This window comes from Hyperolius riggenbachi, chromosome 6, assembly GCF_040937935.1.
Source record: "Hyperolius riggenbachi isolate aHypRig1 chromosome 6, aHypRig1.pri, whole genome shotgun sequence".
In the NCBI taxonomy this organism is placed as follows: Eukaryota; Metazoa; Chordata; class Amphibia; order Anura; family Hyperoliidae; genus Hyperolius; species Hyperolius riggenbachi.
The window spans coordinates 127,083,458-127,102,982 of NC_090651.1; the positions used below are offsets into that span (position 1 = coordinate 127,083,458).

Sequence of the window (19,525 nt, forward strand, 5' to 3'; positions counted from 1 at the left end):
GGATGTATTTTCTATGTGTGGACATATTGTACATCAACCTACTTCCGGTTTCGGTGGCCATTTTGTTTGTTTATAAACAAACTTTTTAAAACGTTTTTTGACTACTTTTAAGGCGGCGGGGAGCGGCGAAATTGTGACAGAGGGGAATGGGAGATGTCCCCTAACGCACTGGTATGTTTACTTTTGTGCGATTTTAACAATACAGATTCTCTTTAAGCTGGCCATACATTGGTCAATGTAGCCAAACAATAGATCCCTCTCAGACCATAATCTGATCAGAAAGGTATCTATCTGATCAAACCCTTCAACAAACTGATCATAGATCAGCATGAAATCTATTAAAAATCTATCTAACAATAGCAGTGCACTATTCGATGTAGTGCAACGATATGGGCTGCCAATCTACTGCTGCTCCTGACCTGTCACTGAATGATATCTTCTATCTGGTACGATTGCCCGAACTGGCCAAAAATTGATCCTTATGTTGATCGGGCCGGCAAGTTGGGAGCCTTCTAGCAGATTTGATCAAATGACTGAATAGGCCGGATATCTATGGAAGTGTATGGCAACCTCTAGTCAGAGTTTTATTAATGTTTGGGATTCACTTATCAAAACAAAAAACTAGAGCAGCAGACAAGCAGCTGTGCACAGCAACCAATGAGAATCCTTGCTTCATCTAGCAGCGGAAACCTGATTGGTTGCTCTAAAACAATGCTTCACATTTGCCCCAGTTTTCTTAGCATCCATCTTAATAAACAAACCCCTACGTGGCTCCCTCACTTCTTACTATGTTGTCAATTGAGGGAAGCAAAGAAAAGCTTCCCATTAGGGATGGTCAGTGAGATGCAAATTGTTCCAAATTGATGATGAATTACGCAAATTATCTATGCAAATTTAAGCAGTATGAAAATGGACCAATCAAATTCCACCTTGGCAGGATTCGATTGGTCCATCTTAAAGCTGCATAAATGTGCACTGAAATTTTGCATCAACTGAGAACAATTTGCATCTCCTTAACCATCCTTACTTCCCATGAGATCATACAAAAAGGTAGTACAACCAGCACTTGTAAACTCTTTAACCACTTCCCAACTGAGGGGTTTTACCCCTAAAACACCAGAGCAATTTTTACCTTTCAGCGCTCCTTCCATTCATTCATCTATAACTTTATTATTACTTATCGCAATGAAATTAACTATATCTTGTTTTTTTCACCACCAATTAGGCTTTAAGTGGGACATTATGCCAAGAATTATTTTATTCTAAATGTGTTTTAATGGGAAAATAGCAAAAAAATGAGGGAAAAAATCATTATGTTTCAGTTTTCGGCCATTATAGTTTTTAAATAATGCATGCTACTGTAAATAAAACCCATGAAATGTATTTGCCCATTTGTCCCGGTTATAAAACCGTTTAAATTATGTAGAACAGCGAGGAGAACGCCAGCGCATACCACTAAGGCTGCATCTGAAATGACCACCAGCTCAGTGTGTAGCACCTATATAGGACTTTCTGCACACTTCGCATTCAATTCAGATGCAAATCATATGCAAATATGTTACTACTTATCATGTAAACAGGAAACTCAGGAGGAGGGGCTCGGAGCAGCTAACCTGACAGTTACATAGTTACTGGATGCAGGGCGTGCATTTATTTAGTCTGGCAGAGGCGGTGTATGCCTATGCGATTAACCATTCAATTGCAACATGGGTTTAGGGATGCGCAGCCTTCCCCCCCCCCCCACCTTTCCTTAACTTTGTAACTATGTAACTGTCAGGTTAGCTGCTCCCAGCCCCTCCTCCTGAGTTTCCTGTTTGCATGATAAGTAGTAGCAGATTTGCATATGATTTGCATCTGAATTGAATGCGAAGTGTGCAGAAAGTCCTATATAGGTGCTACACACTGAGCTGGTGGTCATTTCAGATGCAGCCTTAGTGGTATGCGCTGGCGTTCTCCTCGCTGTTCTACCAAATGTAAGTTACACATTTTTCCTGCTTAGCTGCTCCCGAGGTTTTAAATTTAGGTTAGGTCACGTCACTTGCCCGGAGGTCTGCCTCACCGTGGCGCAAGTGTCTAGTATAATATACTTTGCATGCAAACCATATTGGAAGCTAAAGTACCTCCTAGTTTAATAAATGTTAGCACTTGTCTTGGATGCAGGGCGTGCATTTTTCAGTCTGGCAGAGGCGGTGTATGCCTATGCGATTAACCATTCAATTGCAACATGTGTTTAGGGATACGCAGCCTTCCCCCCCCCCCCACCTTTCGTTTAAATTATGTCCCTATCACAATGTTTGGCGCCAATATTTTATTTAGAAATAAAGGTGTCTTTTTTCAGTTTTGCGTCCATCCCTAATTACAAGCCCATAGTTTATAAAGTAACAGTGTTATACCCTCTTGACATAAATATTTAAAAAGTTCAGTCCCTAAGGTAACTATTTATGGTTATTTTTTTATTGTAATTTTTTTTTTTTTTTTTAATTACAAAAAAAATAATTGGGGATTGTGGGAGGCAATGAGTTAATTTACTGTGTAAAACTAATGTATGTGTACATGAAAAATGCTTTAGGGTGTAGTTTTACTATTTGGCCACAAGATGGCCAAAGTGATTTTTTGTTCATGCAGAAGTACGCTTGCAGGAAGCACAATGAGGCTGGAAAAATCACAATGATCGTGCTGTTTCTCATAGAAGCAGCCGATCATTGCGGGGGCTTAGATCAACGAACGGGAAGGGTTTTCCCCGTTCATTGATCTCCGGGCGAGCAGGCGGCGGCAAGAGCGTGGGGGCGTGCGGACGAGCAAGCGGGAGCGCCGGAGGTGCGTATTTCTCCGTCCCTGGTGTTAACAGGGTGGAAAAAGGGATGGAGAAATCCGCACCGCTGGGGGTAAAGTGGTTAAAGACAACCTAGGTTGTAATACACAATGCAGTTCATTTAAACGTTTTTGTAAGTTATTCTAGAATTGGCAGGTGCCAGTGGAAGTAACTCACCCATTACCCAGTGAATTGGTATTATTGTGATACTCCACTCCCCCATCGGCAAAACCGATGTGAGGATTTTCATCTGAAGTGTTTCTGAAGCTCTGTGGTCACCCCCACCTGTGTTGCTTTGGCCCAACCCCAGCTTGGCAGCCATGGACTAATAGGTGGCTACAAAGGTTGGGGTGAGCTACAGCACAGGTGGTGGTGGTCAGAGCTTCGGAAACACTTTGGGCAAAAAAAACATTGTTGCGGTTTTCCCGATAGTGGAGGTGAAGTTTCACAATAATAACGATTTACAGGCAAGTGGACGATTTCCTTCCCCTGGCACCTGCTGATTCTGGCATAACTTACAAATGGGTTGTATTGTCGGGCAAGGAAAACTTGCTGAAAGCGGTATGCCCGACACAGGCATGCTACTCAGGGGGTTTCCTTAGCTACAGGAGCCCCACAGTATAAGTTACCTTGGCGGAGGGGCTCCTGTACAATATGGCCAGCCATAAGGAAGTTAGTTTTAGTGGTCCCCACCACCCGATCACCCCCTGCTCCCCCAATGCAGCTGCTAAATACATACCCAGCCTTGCTCCAGCGATGACTGCAGACTTCCTGCACTGCCGCGGTATTCTCCAGGACGGGGAGGATCGGGGCCGACGTCATGGGGTCAGGAAAATCTCCCCACTTGCCTTTACAGTGGTTGCCTAATGGTAACCCTGGTTTGTGCGTATTAATATTTACTCTATCTAGTAACAATTTACCAGTACATATTACACTATTGGGGCTCTTGGTGTTCCTTGTTTTTATCTCTAGGTATATGGTTATCTTTACATTTGTATTAGAACAGGTTGAGCAGCTGCAGCTTGGAAGTATAAATGATCAGAGAATTTGGGGAGTAAATGTGAAATTTAGTTTAGATTTTGTGTTTCAAGCTTCTACTGAACTAAAAATGTACACTAGACCATTGCTTGATACATTTTGTTAAGTTACAGGAAAAAAGGTTATGAAAATTAACTGGATCACTTTTTGCACAGAGATCCAGCAGAAACTGAACGCCAGGGAGGTTAAGACCAGTAAAGGTAAATAGGTAAGACGGCTTGTCAGACACACTGCCCAAACTATAGAAAAGTTATTAAAACCAAAAACTATATTCCAATGGGAACATAGAAACAAATCTTCCCAAAACTGTGAAGCCGTGTGCATGTTATTCCTAGAAGATTCTTCATATCAATGCTTTATTGTGCCTCAAACTCATAAGGCACAATATTTCACACCATCCTTGTTAGAGGCGAACTCCAGGACGTGTTAAAATATCATATTAGTTATATTTTCAAGCTACATCAATCATCCTTGGAGTTGCAGTCAAGTAATCCATTTCTCTACTTATATACAGATGGAAACCGGTTTTAATAGATATTACAACTTTTTTTCATCTGATAGCTACTGAAGGGCAAAACTTTTATTTTGAAGTTCCCAATCCTTCAGGCTCTCTGAGGACAATATGGCTGATATCTAATATTAGCAGATGTTGACATTTTCCTCTATCCTTGAGTGGCCACTCACTCTATCTGCAAATTTGCTAGTAAACATGCAAGTCACATAAAAATTTAAAGTGGAATTACAGTTTGGCATAGAATACAAACGTGTTGCAGAAAAAAAACCCTATGTGCTGCGTATGTTCATCAATCGCAATTAGTGTTCAAAGCACAATCTGGGGAGTTTCTACAGGTGTAATAAGCTTCCATGGCATGTAAGTGATAGCCTGCGTAATAAAATGACGCACAGACTATAGATCATTTTAGTAACTTAATAAAACAACTGTTTTATGGTTGATGGTATGGCTAATCTTCTAGGGAATAAGGGAAATTCTGACTGTAGTTCCACTTTTAAGTCAAATACTACAACTCAGAATATGTGCTCACTGGAGGCTATGTAATGTAGGCTAATCATCTGAATTTTCAAGTAGGGAGCAGATGGCAAGAAATGTCTTCTGGAAAAGCACCTTAAATTCTTCTGCCATATATTACATATTTTGACATAAAATAACATTTTTTGCCACATACAAAACTATACTTCACTAGAGAAGTATGATTTCAAGTATTGTGTATAGATTTGCAGATAAGACTACCCCACACTTCATTCCTAAACAATAGGCCAAATGCAGTGACAGCTGCCGATGTGCTTCCCTAGCCTAATGCAGAGTGAGCATGGGAAGCGTTCCACCTCTCCTCCATCCAGCTTTATTAATCATGTCTCCACAGCAACTTAGTAATACGCCACTACAGCTCATTGTCATGTGACCACAGTGAGCCTGGAGTCATAGCAGCAAGTCATGAAGCTGCCAAAGAAAAGCAAGGGCTCAAGCTGGAGTAAAGAGGAGTAGATCTGGTTATGGGTACACATTGGAATTGCACAGGAGGTCCCCATAAATATATAAGCAATATATGTGGTTTATCTGTGGTGACATAGGAGAAATAATAGTCACAATAAACTAAAAGGAGCCACTTGGCTCTGTACTTTTGATCAAGATGTAACAGTAAATCCCAATCATGGCTTTGCTGAACACACAGCAGCAGAAAGTTCTAATAGATTTAGAATAGATATAATTTAAAATCATAAAACTCTGTGTGGTCACTTGATACTGCCTGAACGATATTTCCATGGCCAGGATTAATAATTTCCTAAAATTGGGTGAAAATCTGATTGTGTATGGCAACCATAAAGCTGCCCATTAATGATACAATCTTGACTGTACTATCTTACCACCCTTGTGTAATATAGAGGACTACCTAAGGTATCCATTCAAGAGTATACTTACTCAGTTTACCCCTCTACTACATAGATTTGCACCTCAAGTGTCCACTACAGATGTTCTACACACATCTCCAAACATGTCCACATAGGATAAGCCGTAGTCACAAATGACAAAAGGCAATCACAGATGTGATTACGGCATTAACAAAGCTTTCCCATTTGCTAAAAGGTTATCTACACGGATTGTATTCAGTTCACCCAATCAAATGGTTGAGGCACAGCAGCTGCAACTTGCATGTGGTTTAAGGAAAACTGATGGAAAAATGGAGTAATTGTCAAAAGCACAAAGTGGAGAGCAAAATGGAGATGCTACTTAAAACAGCCCTGAAGGGACTAATGGACATTCAGGCTGTGATGGTCATACTTAGGCAGCACACAGAGTTTAAACATTTGTCAGGAGGCGTGGCAAAGACCAAACTGCAGGTTCCGAAAATATGCTTGTACTGAATAGGTCAAATTAGCTACAAAGCACAAGGAACACTGACAGTACCAAGGAGTGACTGAAAATAACATTTTTTGTATAAAAGGTGTATAATACTATTTTTTGTTAAAGTAAGACTGCCCCGTAAAACAGCAATCAATACACTAATCATTAAATTAAAGTGATGGTTTAAAAAAAATATTGGAGGTCTGTATGATTTAACCAGATATGAAAGATGCTTATAAATTATTGCTTGATTACAGAGGAAAGAAAGCAGCAATGTTACAGTTTCAATGGAATTTTTATAAGCATTTGCCATAGATGGCTCAGTTCCTTTGGTGTCCAGATCAATGACACTTAACTGCTAAGGCCATTTATATTTCTTTCCAGCTTTCTCAGCCATCCTCTGCAGATAAGCAATCTTTACAACTACCACTACTGGACCATTTTATTCTTAAAACACCACAACTGCTTCAAGATCTTCTGAACTGGCCAAACATTTGCTGTACCCTGAAGAACTATTACAAAGGGCCATGTACTTTACTTTAGCACAAGTTTTCTATATCAGGACGGGTCATACATTGTATATCCATACAGGCTCATGGTCGGGACCTGGGGACTGAGTTACTATAGCCAAAGATTTACTATATCACAATTTACTATGACAAGATTCTACTGTAGTATTGGTGAGATGGTTTACATGATAGCATTCTACATTTGGTAAATGCTGCATCAGTTATAGAAGACAGTGTACATCTATCAAACAAGGATAAATATCTGTTGGATTATGTCTGGTAATGGTGGCCAAAGACCTGTTGTATTTTGTAAACATTTACGGGAGTGTTGTGTAGGAAGTGATTGCGCATATGTTGGACTATGAACCACTTTTAGACGTATTTCAGCAAGTTTGTAAAGATTAAAAAAATAAAAAAAAAGATGAGGTCCTACGTACAGCTCTATTTCGCAGAGACACCTAAATGGCTATAAATATAAAGGAATGTTGCGCATATCATAGAGACATCCTCTTACGTTTTTCAGTCCAGTATTAAAGTCAGTATATAAAGTTAACACCTTAGAACCTACAGCACTCTTGTAATATAAAGAAAATTGTAGGCAGGTTAATTCTATGGTTAATATGTACATGTATGTCCATAACACTGACTTTAAGATCATAGGACTACTGCCAATCAACCTACAATTACGTCTTGTTCTCTAAAAGAACATTTTTTCCTCTCTGTACAAACTATGCTATTGTTGCTACATATTCTAATTTTAATGCTAGCAGTTTGTATAGCAGGTTTTAGAGGCACAAGGAAGTTGTATACGAAGCTAGTGCAAGTAGCTATTGTAACTCACTGCAGCATTTTACGATGTTCAAGGAAATCCAAAACAATTAGTCAACCTATCTTAATATAAGGTTCTTATGCTGGCCACACAAATTCACGTGCAATTTTGAAAAATTTGACAAATTAATTATAGTGATTTATAAAAATTAAAAAAATTTGATTTTTGTTTTCCCTACTTAATATAAGGAAAGTATTTTTAGAAAACTAAATATTTTGGTTTTTAATCATATCTAAAAATTAAATGCTTGTTTTGATTGCTTTGGATTATTTTACATTCTTGTGGAATCTATTGCATGAAATGCACAATCAATTGCATAGAATAAAGTGTGGCCAGCATTCTCCCGACCGCTGTGAACCTACACCTAATCCAAAATTTAGATCCTTGGCATGCAGATCTATCATCCCTCCTTTTCACCAGAGCATTAAGCTGTTGGGCACGGAATACCTCGAGGACGTGCAAAAACCGGTGATCTGCAACACTTTTCAGATCTTACTGTTAGGAAGTCACTTCTTTCTTGAGGTCCAGAGAATCTAAGATGTTTAGCATTTTTATACTTTCAGTGCCACCAAAGTCACTTCCATGTACATCCTGCTTTAGGAAACGGTTAAAGCAACCATAACTTTGTCCACTTACTAAAGCCTGCAGAATTCCAAGGCATTCACACACAATAAGCATTTCGTATGGAATTCAAATCCTGACAACGACAAACCAGCTACTATCCTATAACGCGTCTTCAAACTTTTCTGAGACTCTGTTAAAAACTTGCATTCTATCCTGAATATAAATAAATGGAAAATTGATGAATTCATTTGTGAGAGAGAACGGTATAACTTTCCTTCGGGGCTCCCTCATATAGCAACTGGCCATGAGGGCTTGTTTCTTCTTCTTCTTCTTGTGGAGAAAGTCACTGGCAGTGTCTGAACTGAGGCTTTCGTATCATTGATGGTCAGCAGGATGGGCTACCAGATGTGCGATTCACAGTGCGTCATCTTGATAACGCCGACACCTCCTCCCAGACGCCGGTAGTTCATGCCGCCATACAACCTGTGTGTGAGAGTGGAAAGAGGAGTTGTTCACTAAACACTAGGAGAGAGTTGTTGTAGACCTAAAAGGGAACAGACAGGTTTTCCAAAATATCTCTCTAATGTAATATTTTTAGCACGTGTGTGTGTGTGTGTGTGTGTGTGTGTGTGTGTGTGTGTGTGTGTGTGTGTGTGTGTGTGTGTGTGTGTGTGTGTTTTGTTAAGAATGAAAAGACTATATCAGATTTATTTTTAGCTTCATTGCTAATTAGATTAGCAAGCTTCCGAATTAGACAAGTTTTCTGCTTAAAGTGTACCCGAAGTGACGTGATGACGAGATAAAAATATTATGTACAGTGCAAAACATTAATAAGCAGGCTGTTTTACTTGTTTTAGTTTACTGCTTGAAAGAATTAATTTTTTAGGCACGGAAGTGACAGCTTCTGTCTTGTCGGTACCTTGCCTGGAATACAGTAAACATCCCTGATAAGGCAAACTACAGCCATAAAAGTTTTCCTGGCAGAATACAACTTCTGGGAGCAGAGGGAGATAGAAAAAGGTCAATAGTTTGTGCATTTTCATTTAGGAACAAAATGAACTGCCACTCAGCAGAGACAACAAAACATTCTATCTATTTTGTTAATGTTTAAATAAAAAATAAAACCATGGGGTATCTAAAAGAAACATTTTTAGGAGTAGGAGAATAAATACAATTGTTTATCTCATCAGTTTATTTTCACCTCGGGTTCACTTTAACTGCTACAGTAATTTAGTTTACATTACAGTAATCATGTCCCATCAACTATCAACTTAGCCAATATAAAAGAGAATTCTATTTTTCATTGTGAAGTAACTTTAAAGCATTCCAGGCACCACCTTCTTCCTCCCTTCCCGACAAATAGGATCCTGGTTTGGAGGTGCAGCCATGCAGATTTCTCACCCCTGCCAACATTTCTTTGTCCTCGGGGTGACAACGACTGGCCTACGCACCAGTACTGATGCTGGGCAGTGGTAGCATGAAGATGGGGCAAGAGTTAGCTGAGTCTTTATGAAACAGAGATGGCCATTCTCACCTCCATGTGTTAGCATCTGGGTCAAACACTTCTATGGTCTTCAAGTATGTTGTTCCATCAAATCCTCCTACTGCCATCAACTGTCCATTCACCACAGCGAGGCCGACCTATAAAACACCATCAGAATATGCTTTACTAAGCATAAGAGCCACTTTGGAATCAAGCTCATGTTTACTTTACTTCTGTAATTCATACAGTTGAAAATAATCATTATGTACACTTATCATAAATAGAAATGTCTAAAAATACCATCACATGTTCAATCATGTAAGTTCAAACAAACTTTTTGTATGAAACAGGATTTGTGGAGCTAAAAATCCCGGTGTAAATTATTGGTCACACAGGCTGTAGCTGCCCAGTTGATTGATTAAAAAAGCAGGGGTGCTACTTGATTAAGGCTTTGTAACTCTAGACTCTTATGCTGGGCATACACGGCTCGATTTTGCCGCTCGATTCTCCCACTCGATCGCTTCTCCGCTCAATTCCGCAGGCAATTCTCTTATCTTCCACTTGTTTTTCTTATCTTTTTGCATTGTCTTCAATACAGAATCGAGCACGGAAACGATTGGGCGGGAGAACGGACATGTCGGAAATTATCTATCGAGCCATCTAAATGGCTCAGAATCGAGCCGTGTATTCCCAGCATAAAGGGGTGGCGCACAAGCCTGACTTTCTGGGAAAAAAAATGCAAATTACAGGTCTTGAAGTCCATGCTTACAAATGGCTGGTCATGGGACTCCTAACTAAGCACCTTAAAGGACACCTGAAGTGAGAGGGATACAGAGGCTGCCATATTTATTTCCTTTTAAACTATAGCCAGGTAACTAGTATGGTTGTTTTTTTTTTTTAAGATCTGAAGTAAAAAAATTCCTTATTATGCATACGGTGTACATGAAAGATCTTACCCCACTTCGCCGAGAAGTCATAGCAACAACTGGCGACCACTGGTTGGTCCTGGGATTGTACCGTTCGGCACTGCTTAGCTCTGTGGTGTCATCTCTTCCGCCCACTGCATAGATCATGTCCTGGTACACAGCACAGCCTAGGTGCTTTCGGCGGGTTCCCATTGGTGCTATCGTGTGCCAGCGGTTTTCCTGAGGATTGTAACGTTCCACTGAGATGGAAACAAATCAGGCAGTGAGATACTAGACCAACTATCTTATCTTACCTGTGGAACATAATCAATCTAGTTAGGGCCTAAAACGAATAATAATTTATATAAAAAGGTAGTTAGAAATATATCCAGCAAAATGAAAAAAAAAAACCTCAAAAGGGAAATGACTATACAAATTAAGATTTACTAACCAGTATTAAGGGGAGAGGTGCCATCTGATCCCCCAACAGCATAGAGAAAACCACCCAGAACTGCAACAGCCACTCCAAGCCTCCTGGTACTCATGGAGGCCACTCGTGTCCACTTGTTTTCTTTTGGGTCGTACCTAACGAGAAAGAAGAGATATAAATATATACACTATATATTCAAAGAAAGAGTATTTGCTCTCTTCTGAGCTACAGATTGCCCAGCAAGCTCATGGTGAACCAGAACTCCAAGGAGTGTGTAAGGGGCTACGAAGGACCAAAAAACCCTCTTACTAAAATGCTATGCAAAACAGAAGTTTGCCTTCTTAAAACAATGAAGGTAATTTGGGCACAGAAATTAGCTCTGCCATAGGCACCAATTGAATTAACAGCAAAAGGTGTAAATTTGGCACCAGAGTTAAATGACAGCAAAGTTCTGCTACATTGTAGCGGATCAAAGTGTTAAATGCGCAGGCCTCATAGAGGCTATTTTCAGCACTAAAGAATGTAGCAAAACTCAAGCTCACTAGTATTATAAATGCAAAAGTTTGGATGTTTGTTACTCAATCACACTGGCTGAACGGATTTGAATGAAATTTGGCACACACATAGCACATTACCTGGAATAACATATAGGATACTCTTTGTCCCCATAACAAAAAAGTGGGCAGAGACAAATACACATTTCACTGGGAAAATGTAAACTGCAGCCATTCTTACACTGTTAATGGTAGGGTTCTCAAATTTTGCACAGTTGGTCACTGGATAACTGGGATTAATATTCAGAAAAGTGGGTGGAGCCTACAAAAGCCAATCAAAATTCACCTATTGAGTTTCAAGGGGAATATTTAATTGCTGCCATTCTTGCAATGTTAATGGCACAAGCCTCAAACCTGGTACAGTTGGTCATTGGGTGACTGGGGTTCAATTTCAGAAAAGAGGGTGGGGTAGGTTAGTGTTAGGCATAGGTAGGGGGTAAGTTAGTGTTAAAGTGAACATCCAGACTAAAAATGTACTCAGCAGCACTGAAAAGGCTTGGTGTTTCTTTAACAGTTTCACAGCATCAGAACTTTGTTTTTAGTTACATAGTTATTTGGGTTGAAAAAATATATACGTCCATCGAGTTCAACCAGAGAAAAAAGTACAACCAGCCTGCTCCCTCACATATCCCTGTTAATCCAGAGGAAGGCGAAAAAAACGAAGCCTCATTTTTAGCTGCACAGAATAGAACTGCCCGGGTATTTTCCCCCTGATGCTGTGCAAAGCATGATGGGATTTCTGATGTTGTTCTCGTTCTGCTGTTTTGTTTCAATTTTTTTTATTTTTTTTTATTTGATATTTGAAGCCTAGCGTGCGCAGCTGTAAGGGGTAATCAGGACACAGGACAGTTGTAACTGTGCCTCATGCCTCGTCACCTCCTTTCAACCAAAAATATGGCTGTCCCCATGAAAAAGATGGCTACCTCCATGAAATCCCAAACATTTGCCTGTTCTTTTAAGACAGAGTGGGTAAGATATTATATTACCTATCTACTTTAACATAAATAATGTAACTTAATGACAGTATGTTTGTTTAGGCTGAAGTTCCCCTTTAAAGTGGATCCGAGATGAACTTTTACTCATTGCATAATTGTGTTCCTTTCCTATTGTTTATAAAGCATTCCTCAAGCTAAATACTTTTTTGTTTTTGTTGTAGCCTCCCTGGCGTTCTATTTCCCCAGGATTTCCGTGCAAAAAGTGGTTCAATTAATTTCCAATAATTGTCAACCTTTTTTTTTTTTTTTTTGCAATCTTTTTTTTAAATATTGAATTCAATACAGGTTATTGTATTGAATTAAACTAAAAAAAAGTGTTTACTGTGAGATGTTGATGACACTGTGTGACCCTGGTGTCATCAACGCTGATCGCCGGGGGACATGAAGCAAAATCTGCCAAGGGACATGGAAGAAGGCACCGAGGAAGCTATCAGAGGTACGCAACGAGGGATCAGCTCGCCAATGGTGAATATAAGACCCAGATGTGTAGCCAGGTGTATAGTTTTGCCAGATGTATAGGTAGGCAGATATTTTACCAAATGTATAGGTAGGCAGATATTTAGCCAGAAGTATAGGTAGCCAGATGTTTTACCAGATGTATAGGTAGCCAGTTATTTAGCCAGATGTATAGGTAGCCAGATGTTTTACCAGATGTATATGTAGCCAGTTATTTAGCCAGATATATAGGTAGCCAGGTGTCCCCCCTTGCCCCCCCCCCCGATCCCCCACCCCCCCAGTCTCCTCCAGCCCCGATTTACTAACCCGAGGGTTGTCTCCTGCGGCGGCTTCTGTGCAGGGGAGGGGGGGGGATCCCTCTTCCTTGTGGGCTGGTGGCTGGTCGGGGATTCCCCCTTCTGCGCAGGGGGGGGGGGGGGGGGGGGGGGAGATCCCCCTTCTATGCGGGCTGTTGGCCTGGTGTCTCCTTTCTGCGCAGGGTGGGGGGGGGAGATTCCCCTTCTATGTGGGCTGGTGGCCGGGTGTCTCCCTTCTGCGCAGGGGGGGAGATCCCCCTTCTATGCGGGCTGGTGGCCGGGTGTCTCCCTTCTGTGCAGGGGGGGAGATCCCCCTTCTATGTGGGCTGGTGGCCGGGTGTCTCCCTTCTGCGCAGGGGGGGGAGATCCCCCTTCTATGCGGGCTGGTGGCCGGGTGTCTCCCTTCTGTGCAGGGGGGGAGATCTCCCTCCTATGCGGGCTGGTGGCCGGGTGTCTCCCTTCTGTGCAGGGGGGGAGATCCCCCTTCTATGCGGGCTGGTGGCCAGGTGTCTCCCTTCTGTGCAGGGGGGGGAGATCCCCCTTCTATGCGGGCTGGTGGCCGGGTGTCTCCCTTTTGCGCAGGGGGGGAGATCCCCCTTCTATGCGGGCTGTTCGGGGACTCCCCCTTCTGTGTGTGGGGGGTCCCCTTCTGTGTGTGGGGGGGTGGGGGTGGCTCTTCCCTCTTCCTCCCTCCGGATCCCACGTGCGTCCCCCCGTACCCCCCCCCCTCCTGATCTCCTATCCTCCCCGGTATCCAGCCCTACACTACTCACCCGAGGGCTGTCTCCTGCGCCGGCCGCGATTGCCACCCTCCTCCTCCATCACTGAAGTCTCGGTTCTGTGTAACTACAGTACGCGGCTTGGTGACGTCACCAAGCCGCGTACTGTAATTACACAGACCGGGACTTCAGCGATGGAGGAGGAGGGTGCCAATTGCAGCCGGCGCAGGAGACAGCCCTCGGGTGAGTAGTGTAGGGCTGGATACCGGGGAGGATAGGAGATCAGGAGGGGGGGGGGGGGGTACGGGGGGACGCACGTGGGATCCGGAGGGAGGAAGAGGGAACAGCCACCCCCAGCCAGCCCGCACAGAAGGGGACCCCCCCCCACACACAGAAGGGGGAGTCCCCGAACAGCCCGCATAGAAGGGGGATCTCCCCCCCTGCGCAGAAGGGAGACACCCGGCCACCAGCCCGCATAGAAGGGGGATCTCCCCCCCTGCACAGAAGGGAGACACCCGGCCACCAGCCCGCATAGGAGGGGGATCTTCCCCCCTGCACAGAAGGGAGACACCCGGCCACCAGCCCGCATAGAAGGGGGATCTCCCCCCCTGCACAGAAGGGAGACACCCGGCCACCCCCTCCGCACAGAAGGGGGAATCCCTTCCCGCACGCACTTTCTCTGCCCGCCGGCTGCACAGGGATTCCCCAGAGTGGCTGGATGCTAGTTCTGCACGCTGGGGGTAGCACAGATCGCTACCCACAGCGTGCTGACAGGCATCCAGCCACTCTGGGGAATCCCTCTGATGAGGGAAAAGTGGAGCCGGCGGTGCAGAGAAACAGGAAATCTCCCTGGCAGTATTGACGAGCCCAGCTCGTCATTACCACTTTCAGCATGTTTCTGCTGGACGAGCCAGGCTCGTCATTACCTCCAGGGTGGTTAATACTCTAATTCCCTATAAACTAAGCAAGCCTCGCCCACAGGTTTTCAGAGAGCCAAGGCATTTTCAGACAGTAGCAAGGGCTCATGGGAGCTCAGTCTGGGCAGGAGGAGGAGATATTAACCTCCCTAGCGTTCTGGACGAGCTGAGCTCGTCCAGAGACGCTAGAGGGCACCGCTCAGGCCCCGCTGGGCCGATTTTGATAAATTTTTTTTCAAACACGCAGCTAACACTTTGCTAGCTGCGTGTTTGCCCCGATCGCCGCCGATCCGCCGCTACCCGACGAGAAAGAGCCCCCCCCGCAGACCCCGTGCGCAGGCTGGGCAATCGCCGCCAGGCTGCGCTTTGGGGTGGATCGGGAGTCCCAGTGACGTCACGACGTCGATGACGTCACTCCGTTCGTCGCCATGGCGACGGGGGAAGCCCTAAAGGAAATCCCGTTCAGAACGGGATTTCCTTATGGGCGTGATCGCTTGCGGCGATCAGAAGGGTGGGAGGGAGGGAGGAGGAAGGGGAGAATCATGTAGCTAGCGCTTGGCTAGCTACATAAGAGAAAAAAAAAAATCAGGCGAAAATTTTTTTTCGACCGATTTTTTTGTGTGAAACTCCCAGCAGGTTAATAGCCAGAGATTTCAGAGGCAGAGGGCAGGAGGGAGGAGGAGGGTGGGATTAGGTTTTTTTCACAGGCTGAGTGCTTAAAGAGGCACTTAAGTCTAGTAAAAGAAATGAATTGGGAGCATCGCAGAGACACGGCGAGGGCACCGATCGGCTGCAGGGGGCTGAGGGAAGCCCCAGGTGAGTAAAACTCATTTTTTTTTTTTACTAGACTTAAGGTTCACTTTAAGATGCAGATAAGCTTGCCGGTTTGTAATGTTTACAAACAACATGGCTGCTGTCATTTTATCACAGGAAGAAATATTCATATTCTATTAAAGCTGTTTGCAGCTAGATTTGCTGTGTAAACTATCTAAACTTTAGATAAGATATATAGACAAGTTACTTGTTATAGTTAGTTTTTCATCTCGGATCCGCTTTAAAGAGAACCAGAGATTAAGCACCCTCTTGTATTTTACCTTATAAATCAGTGGGAGCATGACAGTAAACACCTAATCTGCTCTTTGTTTAATTGTTCTCTGTTTAATCCGACTGTTATCACCTCTGATAAGAAATCCGGACTGAGCACTTAGTCTAGCTTTGCTATGGAAAGATTATAGCTGAGTCTGTCTTCTCTGGTGCCTTTTCAAGCCCAAGCCTGCCCCCCTTGTGGCTCTGCTAGAATGACTCAGCTATAATTATTCCCTGCAAAGCCAGACTGAATGCTCAGTCTGGGATTCTTATCACAGCTGATAACAGACACTTTTAGCAGTGAGGATGAAACAGAGAGCAGGGTAAGCGTTTTCTCTAATGTTCTTACTGATATATATGGTAAAATACACAAGGGTGCTACGTCTCTGGTTCCTTTTAAGCATAGATGCAGGGAAGGATAGTGTGAAAACAGATTGACATAGGGGATATCGGTAATACTACCGATATTCTGCAAACTGTAATATCTTGCACCCATTTTAATCATGGTGCTTTTCTAGGTATGCCTTACAAGCAGAAGTATGTTGGGATGCGTATTTCCCTAAAGCTCCAGTTATTAAAAAAAACAAAAAAAAACCACTAAGATATTTTAAAGGACCGCAAAAAACTGTAAAATTCAAAATGCACGTGTACATGAACTTAGAAGTACATTTCTTTGTGAGTAAAATGCACCATAAATTACTTTTTCTCTTATGTTCCTGTTGCTTACAGCAGATAGTAAAATCCTGACAGATCTGTCAGGTTTTGCCCTAGCCCATCTCTTAATGGGGGATTTTCAAGATTTTTTCATTTTCAAAAACATTTACTGAACCAGCAGTTATTCAGTCCAGCTGCCAAAACAGTGTGCAAATGAGTAGGCAGGCTGGATGACATCTTTGTATAGATGCTTTTTAGGTGGTGCTTTTGTAAAGAATAAAGGAAATACTGAGAATCCCCCATAAGGAGATGGTCTGTCCCAAATCCAGCTCTGTCACATTCTTACTGCCTACGGTAAGCCATAGCAGCGTAAGAGAAAAATAATTTGTGGCTCATTTGAATCTAGAAAAAATGTAATTTATTTTACATGTTTAAAAAATGTTTGCGATATTGGTCCTTTAACTTCTAGAAGGTCAATTTCAACTACAAGAACAGACCAGTGGTGGAAAATCGTAATTTAAACGTGGTTAATCTTAGACTGCAGTACCTATTCACAATATGAAAACATAATACTAAAAAGTTATTAAATTAATTGGACTCAAACATGTAAGGTTCCAAATACCTTTCAACAATATTGAGGCAAGAGACACCGTCCTGTCCACCCACAGCATAAAGATATCCCCCAAGAACAGCAACACCAACGCTTGTCCGGCAAGTGCTGGTGGGAGCCACGTCACTGCTCCACTGGTTTGTCTTTGGATCATATCTGTAGAAGAAGAATTGTTTTTGTTACAAAGGAAAATGTTCTTATTGTGAAAATGCACATAGTTCATGACACAAAAAACGAGGAAAAAAAGGGGTTGTACCTTTCAACGCTGTTGAGGTATGAGGATCCATCGTGGCCACCTACAGCATAGAGGAGGTCATCTAGAACACTGACTCCAACCCCACAGCGCCGTTTACTCATGGAAGCCACCATTCTCCATTCATTGGTCTGAGGATCATAGCGTTCAACACTAGAAATGGCATCTCCACTGCACCAACCTCCAACTGAAAATAAAACAGTGCATTTTTATGGCTTTACCAATGTAACTACTGAAAATAATAACTAAAAAAAACTAAAAAGGGGGAAGGTGGTAGAAAAACAAGAAAATGGTAACTAAGAGAAAATGAAAAATAAAAAAAAGAAAATAACACATACTCTTCCTAAAGCAAACTTGACATTTTAGAAGGGAAAAGTCACATACAGTGGGATGCGAAAGTTTTGGCAACCTTGTTAATTGTCATGCTTTTCCTGTATAAATCGTTGGTAGTTACAATAAAAATGTCATATAGGAGACACACACAGTGATATCTAGAAGTGAAATGAAGTTTATTGGGTTTACAGAAAGTGTGCAATAATTGTTTAAATAAAATTAGGCAGGTGCATAAATTTGGGCATTTTATTGATTGTCATTTTATTGATTCCGAAACCTTTAGAACTAATTATTGGAACTCAAACTGGCTTGGTAAGCTCAGCAACACCTGACCTACATACACAGGTGAATCCAATTATGATAAAGAGTATTTAAGGGGGTCAATTGTAAGTTTCCCTCCTCTTAATTTTCTTTGAAGAGTAGCACCATGGAGGTCTCAAAACAACTCTCAAATTACCTGAAGACAGATTGTTCACCCTCATGGTTTAGGGAAAGGATACAGAAAGATGTCTCAGATTTCAGCTGTCTGTTTCCACAGTTAGGAACATATTGAGGAAATGGAAGACCAAAGGCCTAAAGTGGCAGACCAAGAAAAATCACGGATAAAAATAAGCGACGAGTGGCAAGAACAATCGGAGTCAACCCACAGACCAGCACCAAAGACCTACAACATCATCTTGCTGCAGATGTAGTCACTGTGCATCGTTCAACCATTCGGCACACTTTACACAAGGAGATGCTGTATGCGAGAGTGATGCAGAGGAAGCCTTTTCTCCACCCACAGCACAAACAGAGCCGTGTGAGGTATGCTAAAGCACATTTGGACAAGCCAGCTTCATTTTGGAATAAGGTGCTGTGGATTGATGAAACTAAAATGGAGTTATTTGGTTATAACAAGGGGTGTTATGCATGGAGGAAAAACAACACAGCATTCCAAGAAAAACACCTGCTACCTACAGTAAAATATGGTGGTGGTTCCATCATGCTATGGGGCTGTGTGGCCAGTGCAGGGACTGGGAATCTTGTCAAAGTTGAGGGATGCATGGATTCCACTAAGTATCAGCAGATTCTGAAGACCAATGTCCAGGAATCAGTGACAGAGCTGAAGCTGCACCGGGGCTGGATCTTTCAACAAGATAACAACCCTAAACACTGCTCAAAATCCACTAAGTCATTCATGCAAAGGAACAAGTACAACGTTCTGGAATGGCCATCTCAGTGCCCTGACCTGAATATAATTGAAAATCTATGGTGCGAGTTAAAAAGAGAGCTATCCATGCTCGGAAGCCATCAAACCTGAATGAACTAGAGATGTGTTGAAAAGAGGAATGGTCCGAAATACCTTCAACCAGAATCCAGACTCATTGGAACCTACAGGAAGCGTTTAAAGGCTGTAATTTCTGCAAAAGGAGGATCCACTAAATATTGATTTCATTTCTTTTTTTAAATTTATGCATCTGACTAATTTTGTTTAAACAATTATTGCACACTTTCTGTAAATCCAATTAACTTCATTTCAGTTCTCAAATATCACTGTGTGTGTCTCCTATGTGGTATATTTAACTGACATTTTTTATCGTAACAACCAACAATTTATACAGGAAAATCATGATGATTAACAAGGTTGCCAAAACTTTCGCATCCCACTGTACTTACCTCAGCAAAAGGAAGCCGCTGAGTCTTCCCCAGTCTCCCTCCCCCCCCCCCCCCCCCGAAGCTT

The 19,525-nt window shown here is 42.5% G+C and overlaps 1 protein-coding gene across 3 annotated transcripts in view; it reads right to left on the minus strand.

Annotated features, from left to right (window-relative positions):
• Positions 1 to 1,929: 1,929 nt before the first annotated feature.
• The window catches only part of KLHL20 (kelch like family member 20), a 68,244-nt gene continuing 50,648 nt past the window's right edge, over positions 1,930 to 19,525 (minus strand). For all 3 annotated transcript variants that reach the window (XM_068239877.1, XM_068239880.1, XM_068239878.1), the window contains 6 exons: positions 17,476 to 17,659; positions 17,232 to 17,375; positions 10,954 to 11,087; positions 10,554 to 10,762; positions 9,649 to 9,755; positions 1,930 to 8,597 (listed from right to left, as the gene is read on the minus strand). In XM_068239877.1, coding sequence (XP_068095978.1) covers positions 8,513 to 8,597; positions 9,649 to 9,755; positions 10,554 to 10,762; positions 10,954 to 11,087; positions 17,232 to 17,375; positions 17,476 to 17,659 — 863 coding nt within the window. In that variant the 3' untranslated portion in view covers positions 1,930 to 8,512. The remainder of the gene's footprint in view (positions 8,598 to 9,648; positions 9,756 to 10,553; positions 10,763 to 10,953; positions 11,088 to 17,231; positions 17,376 to 17,475; positions 17,660 to 19,525) is intronic.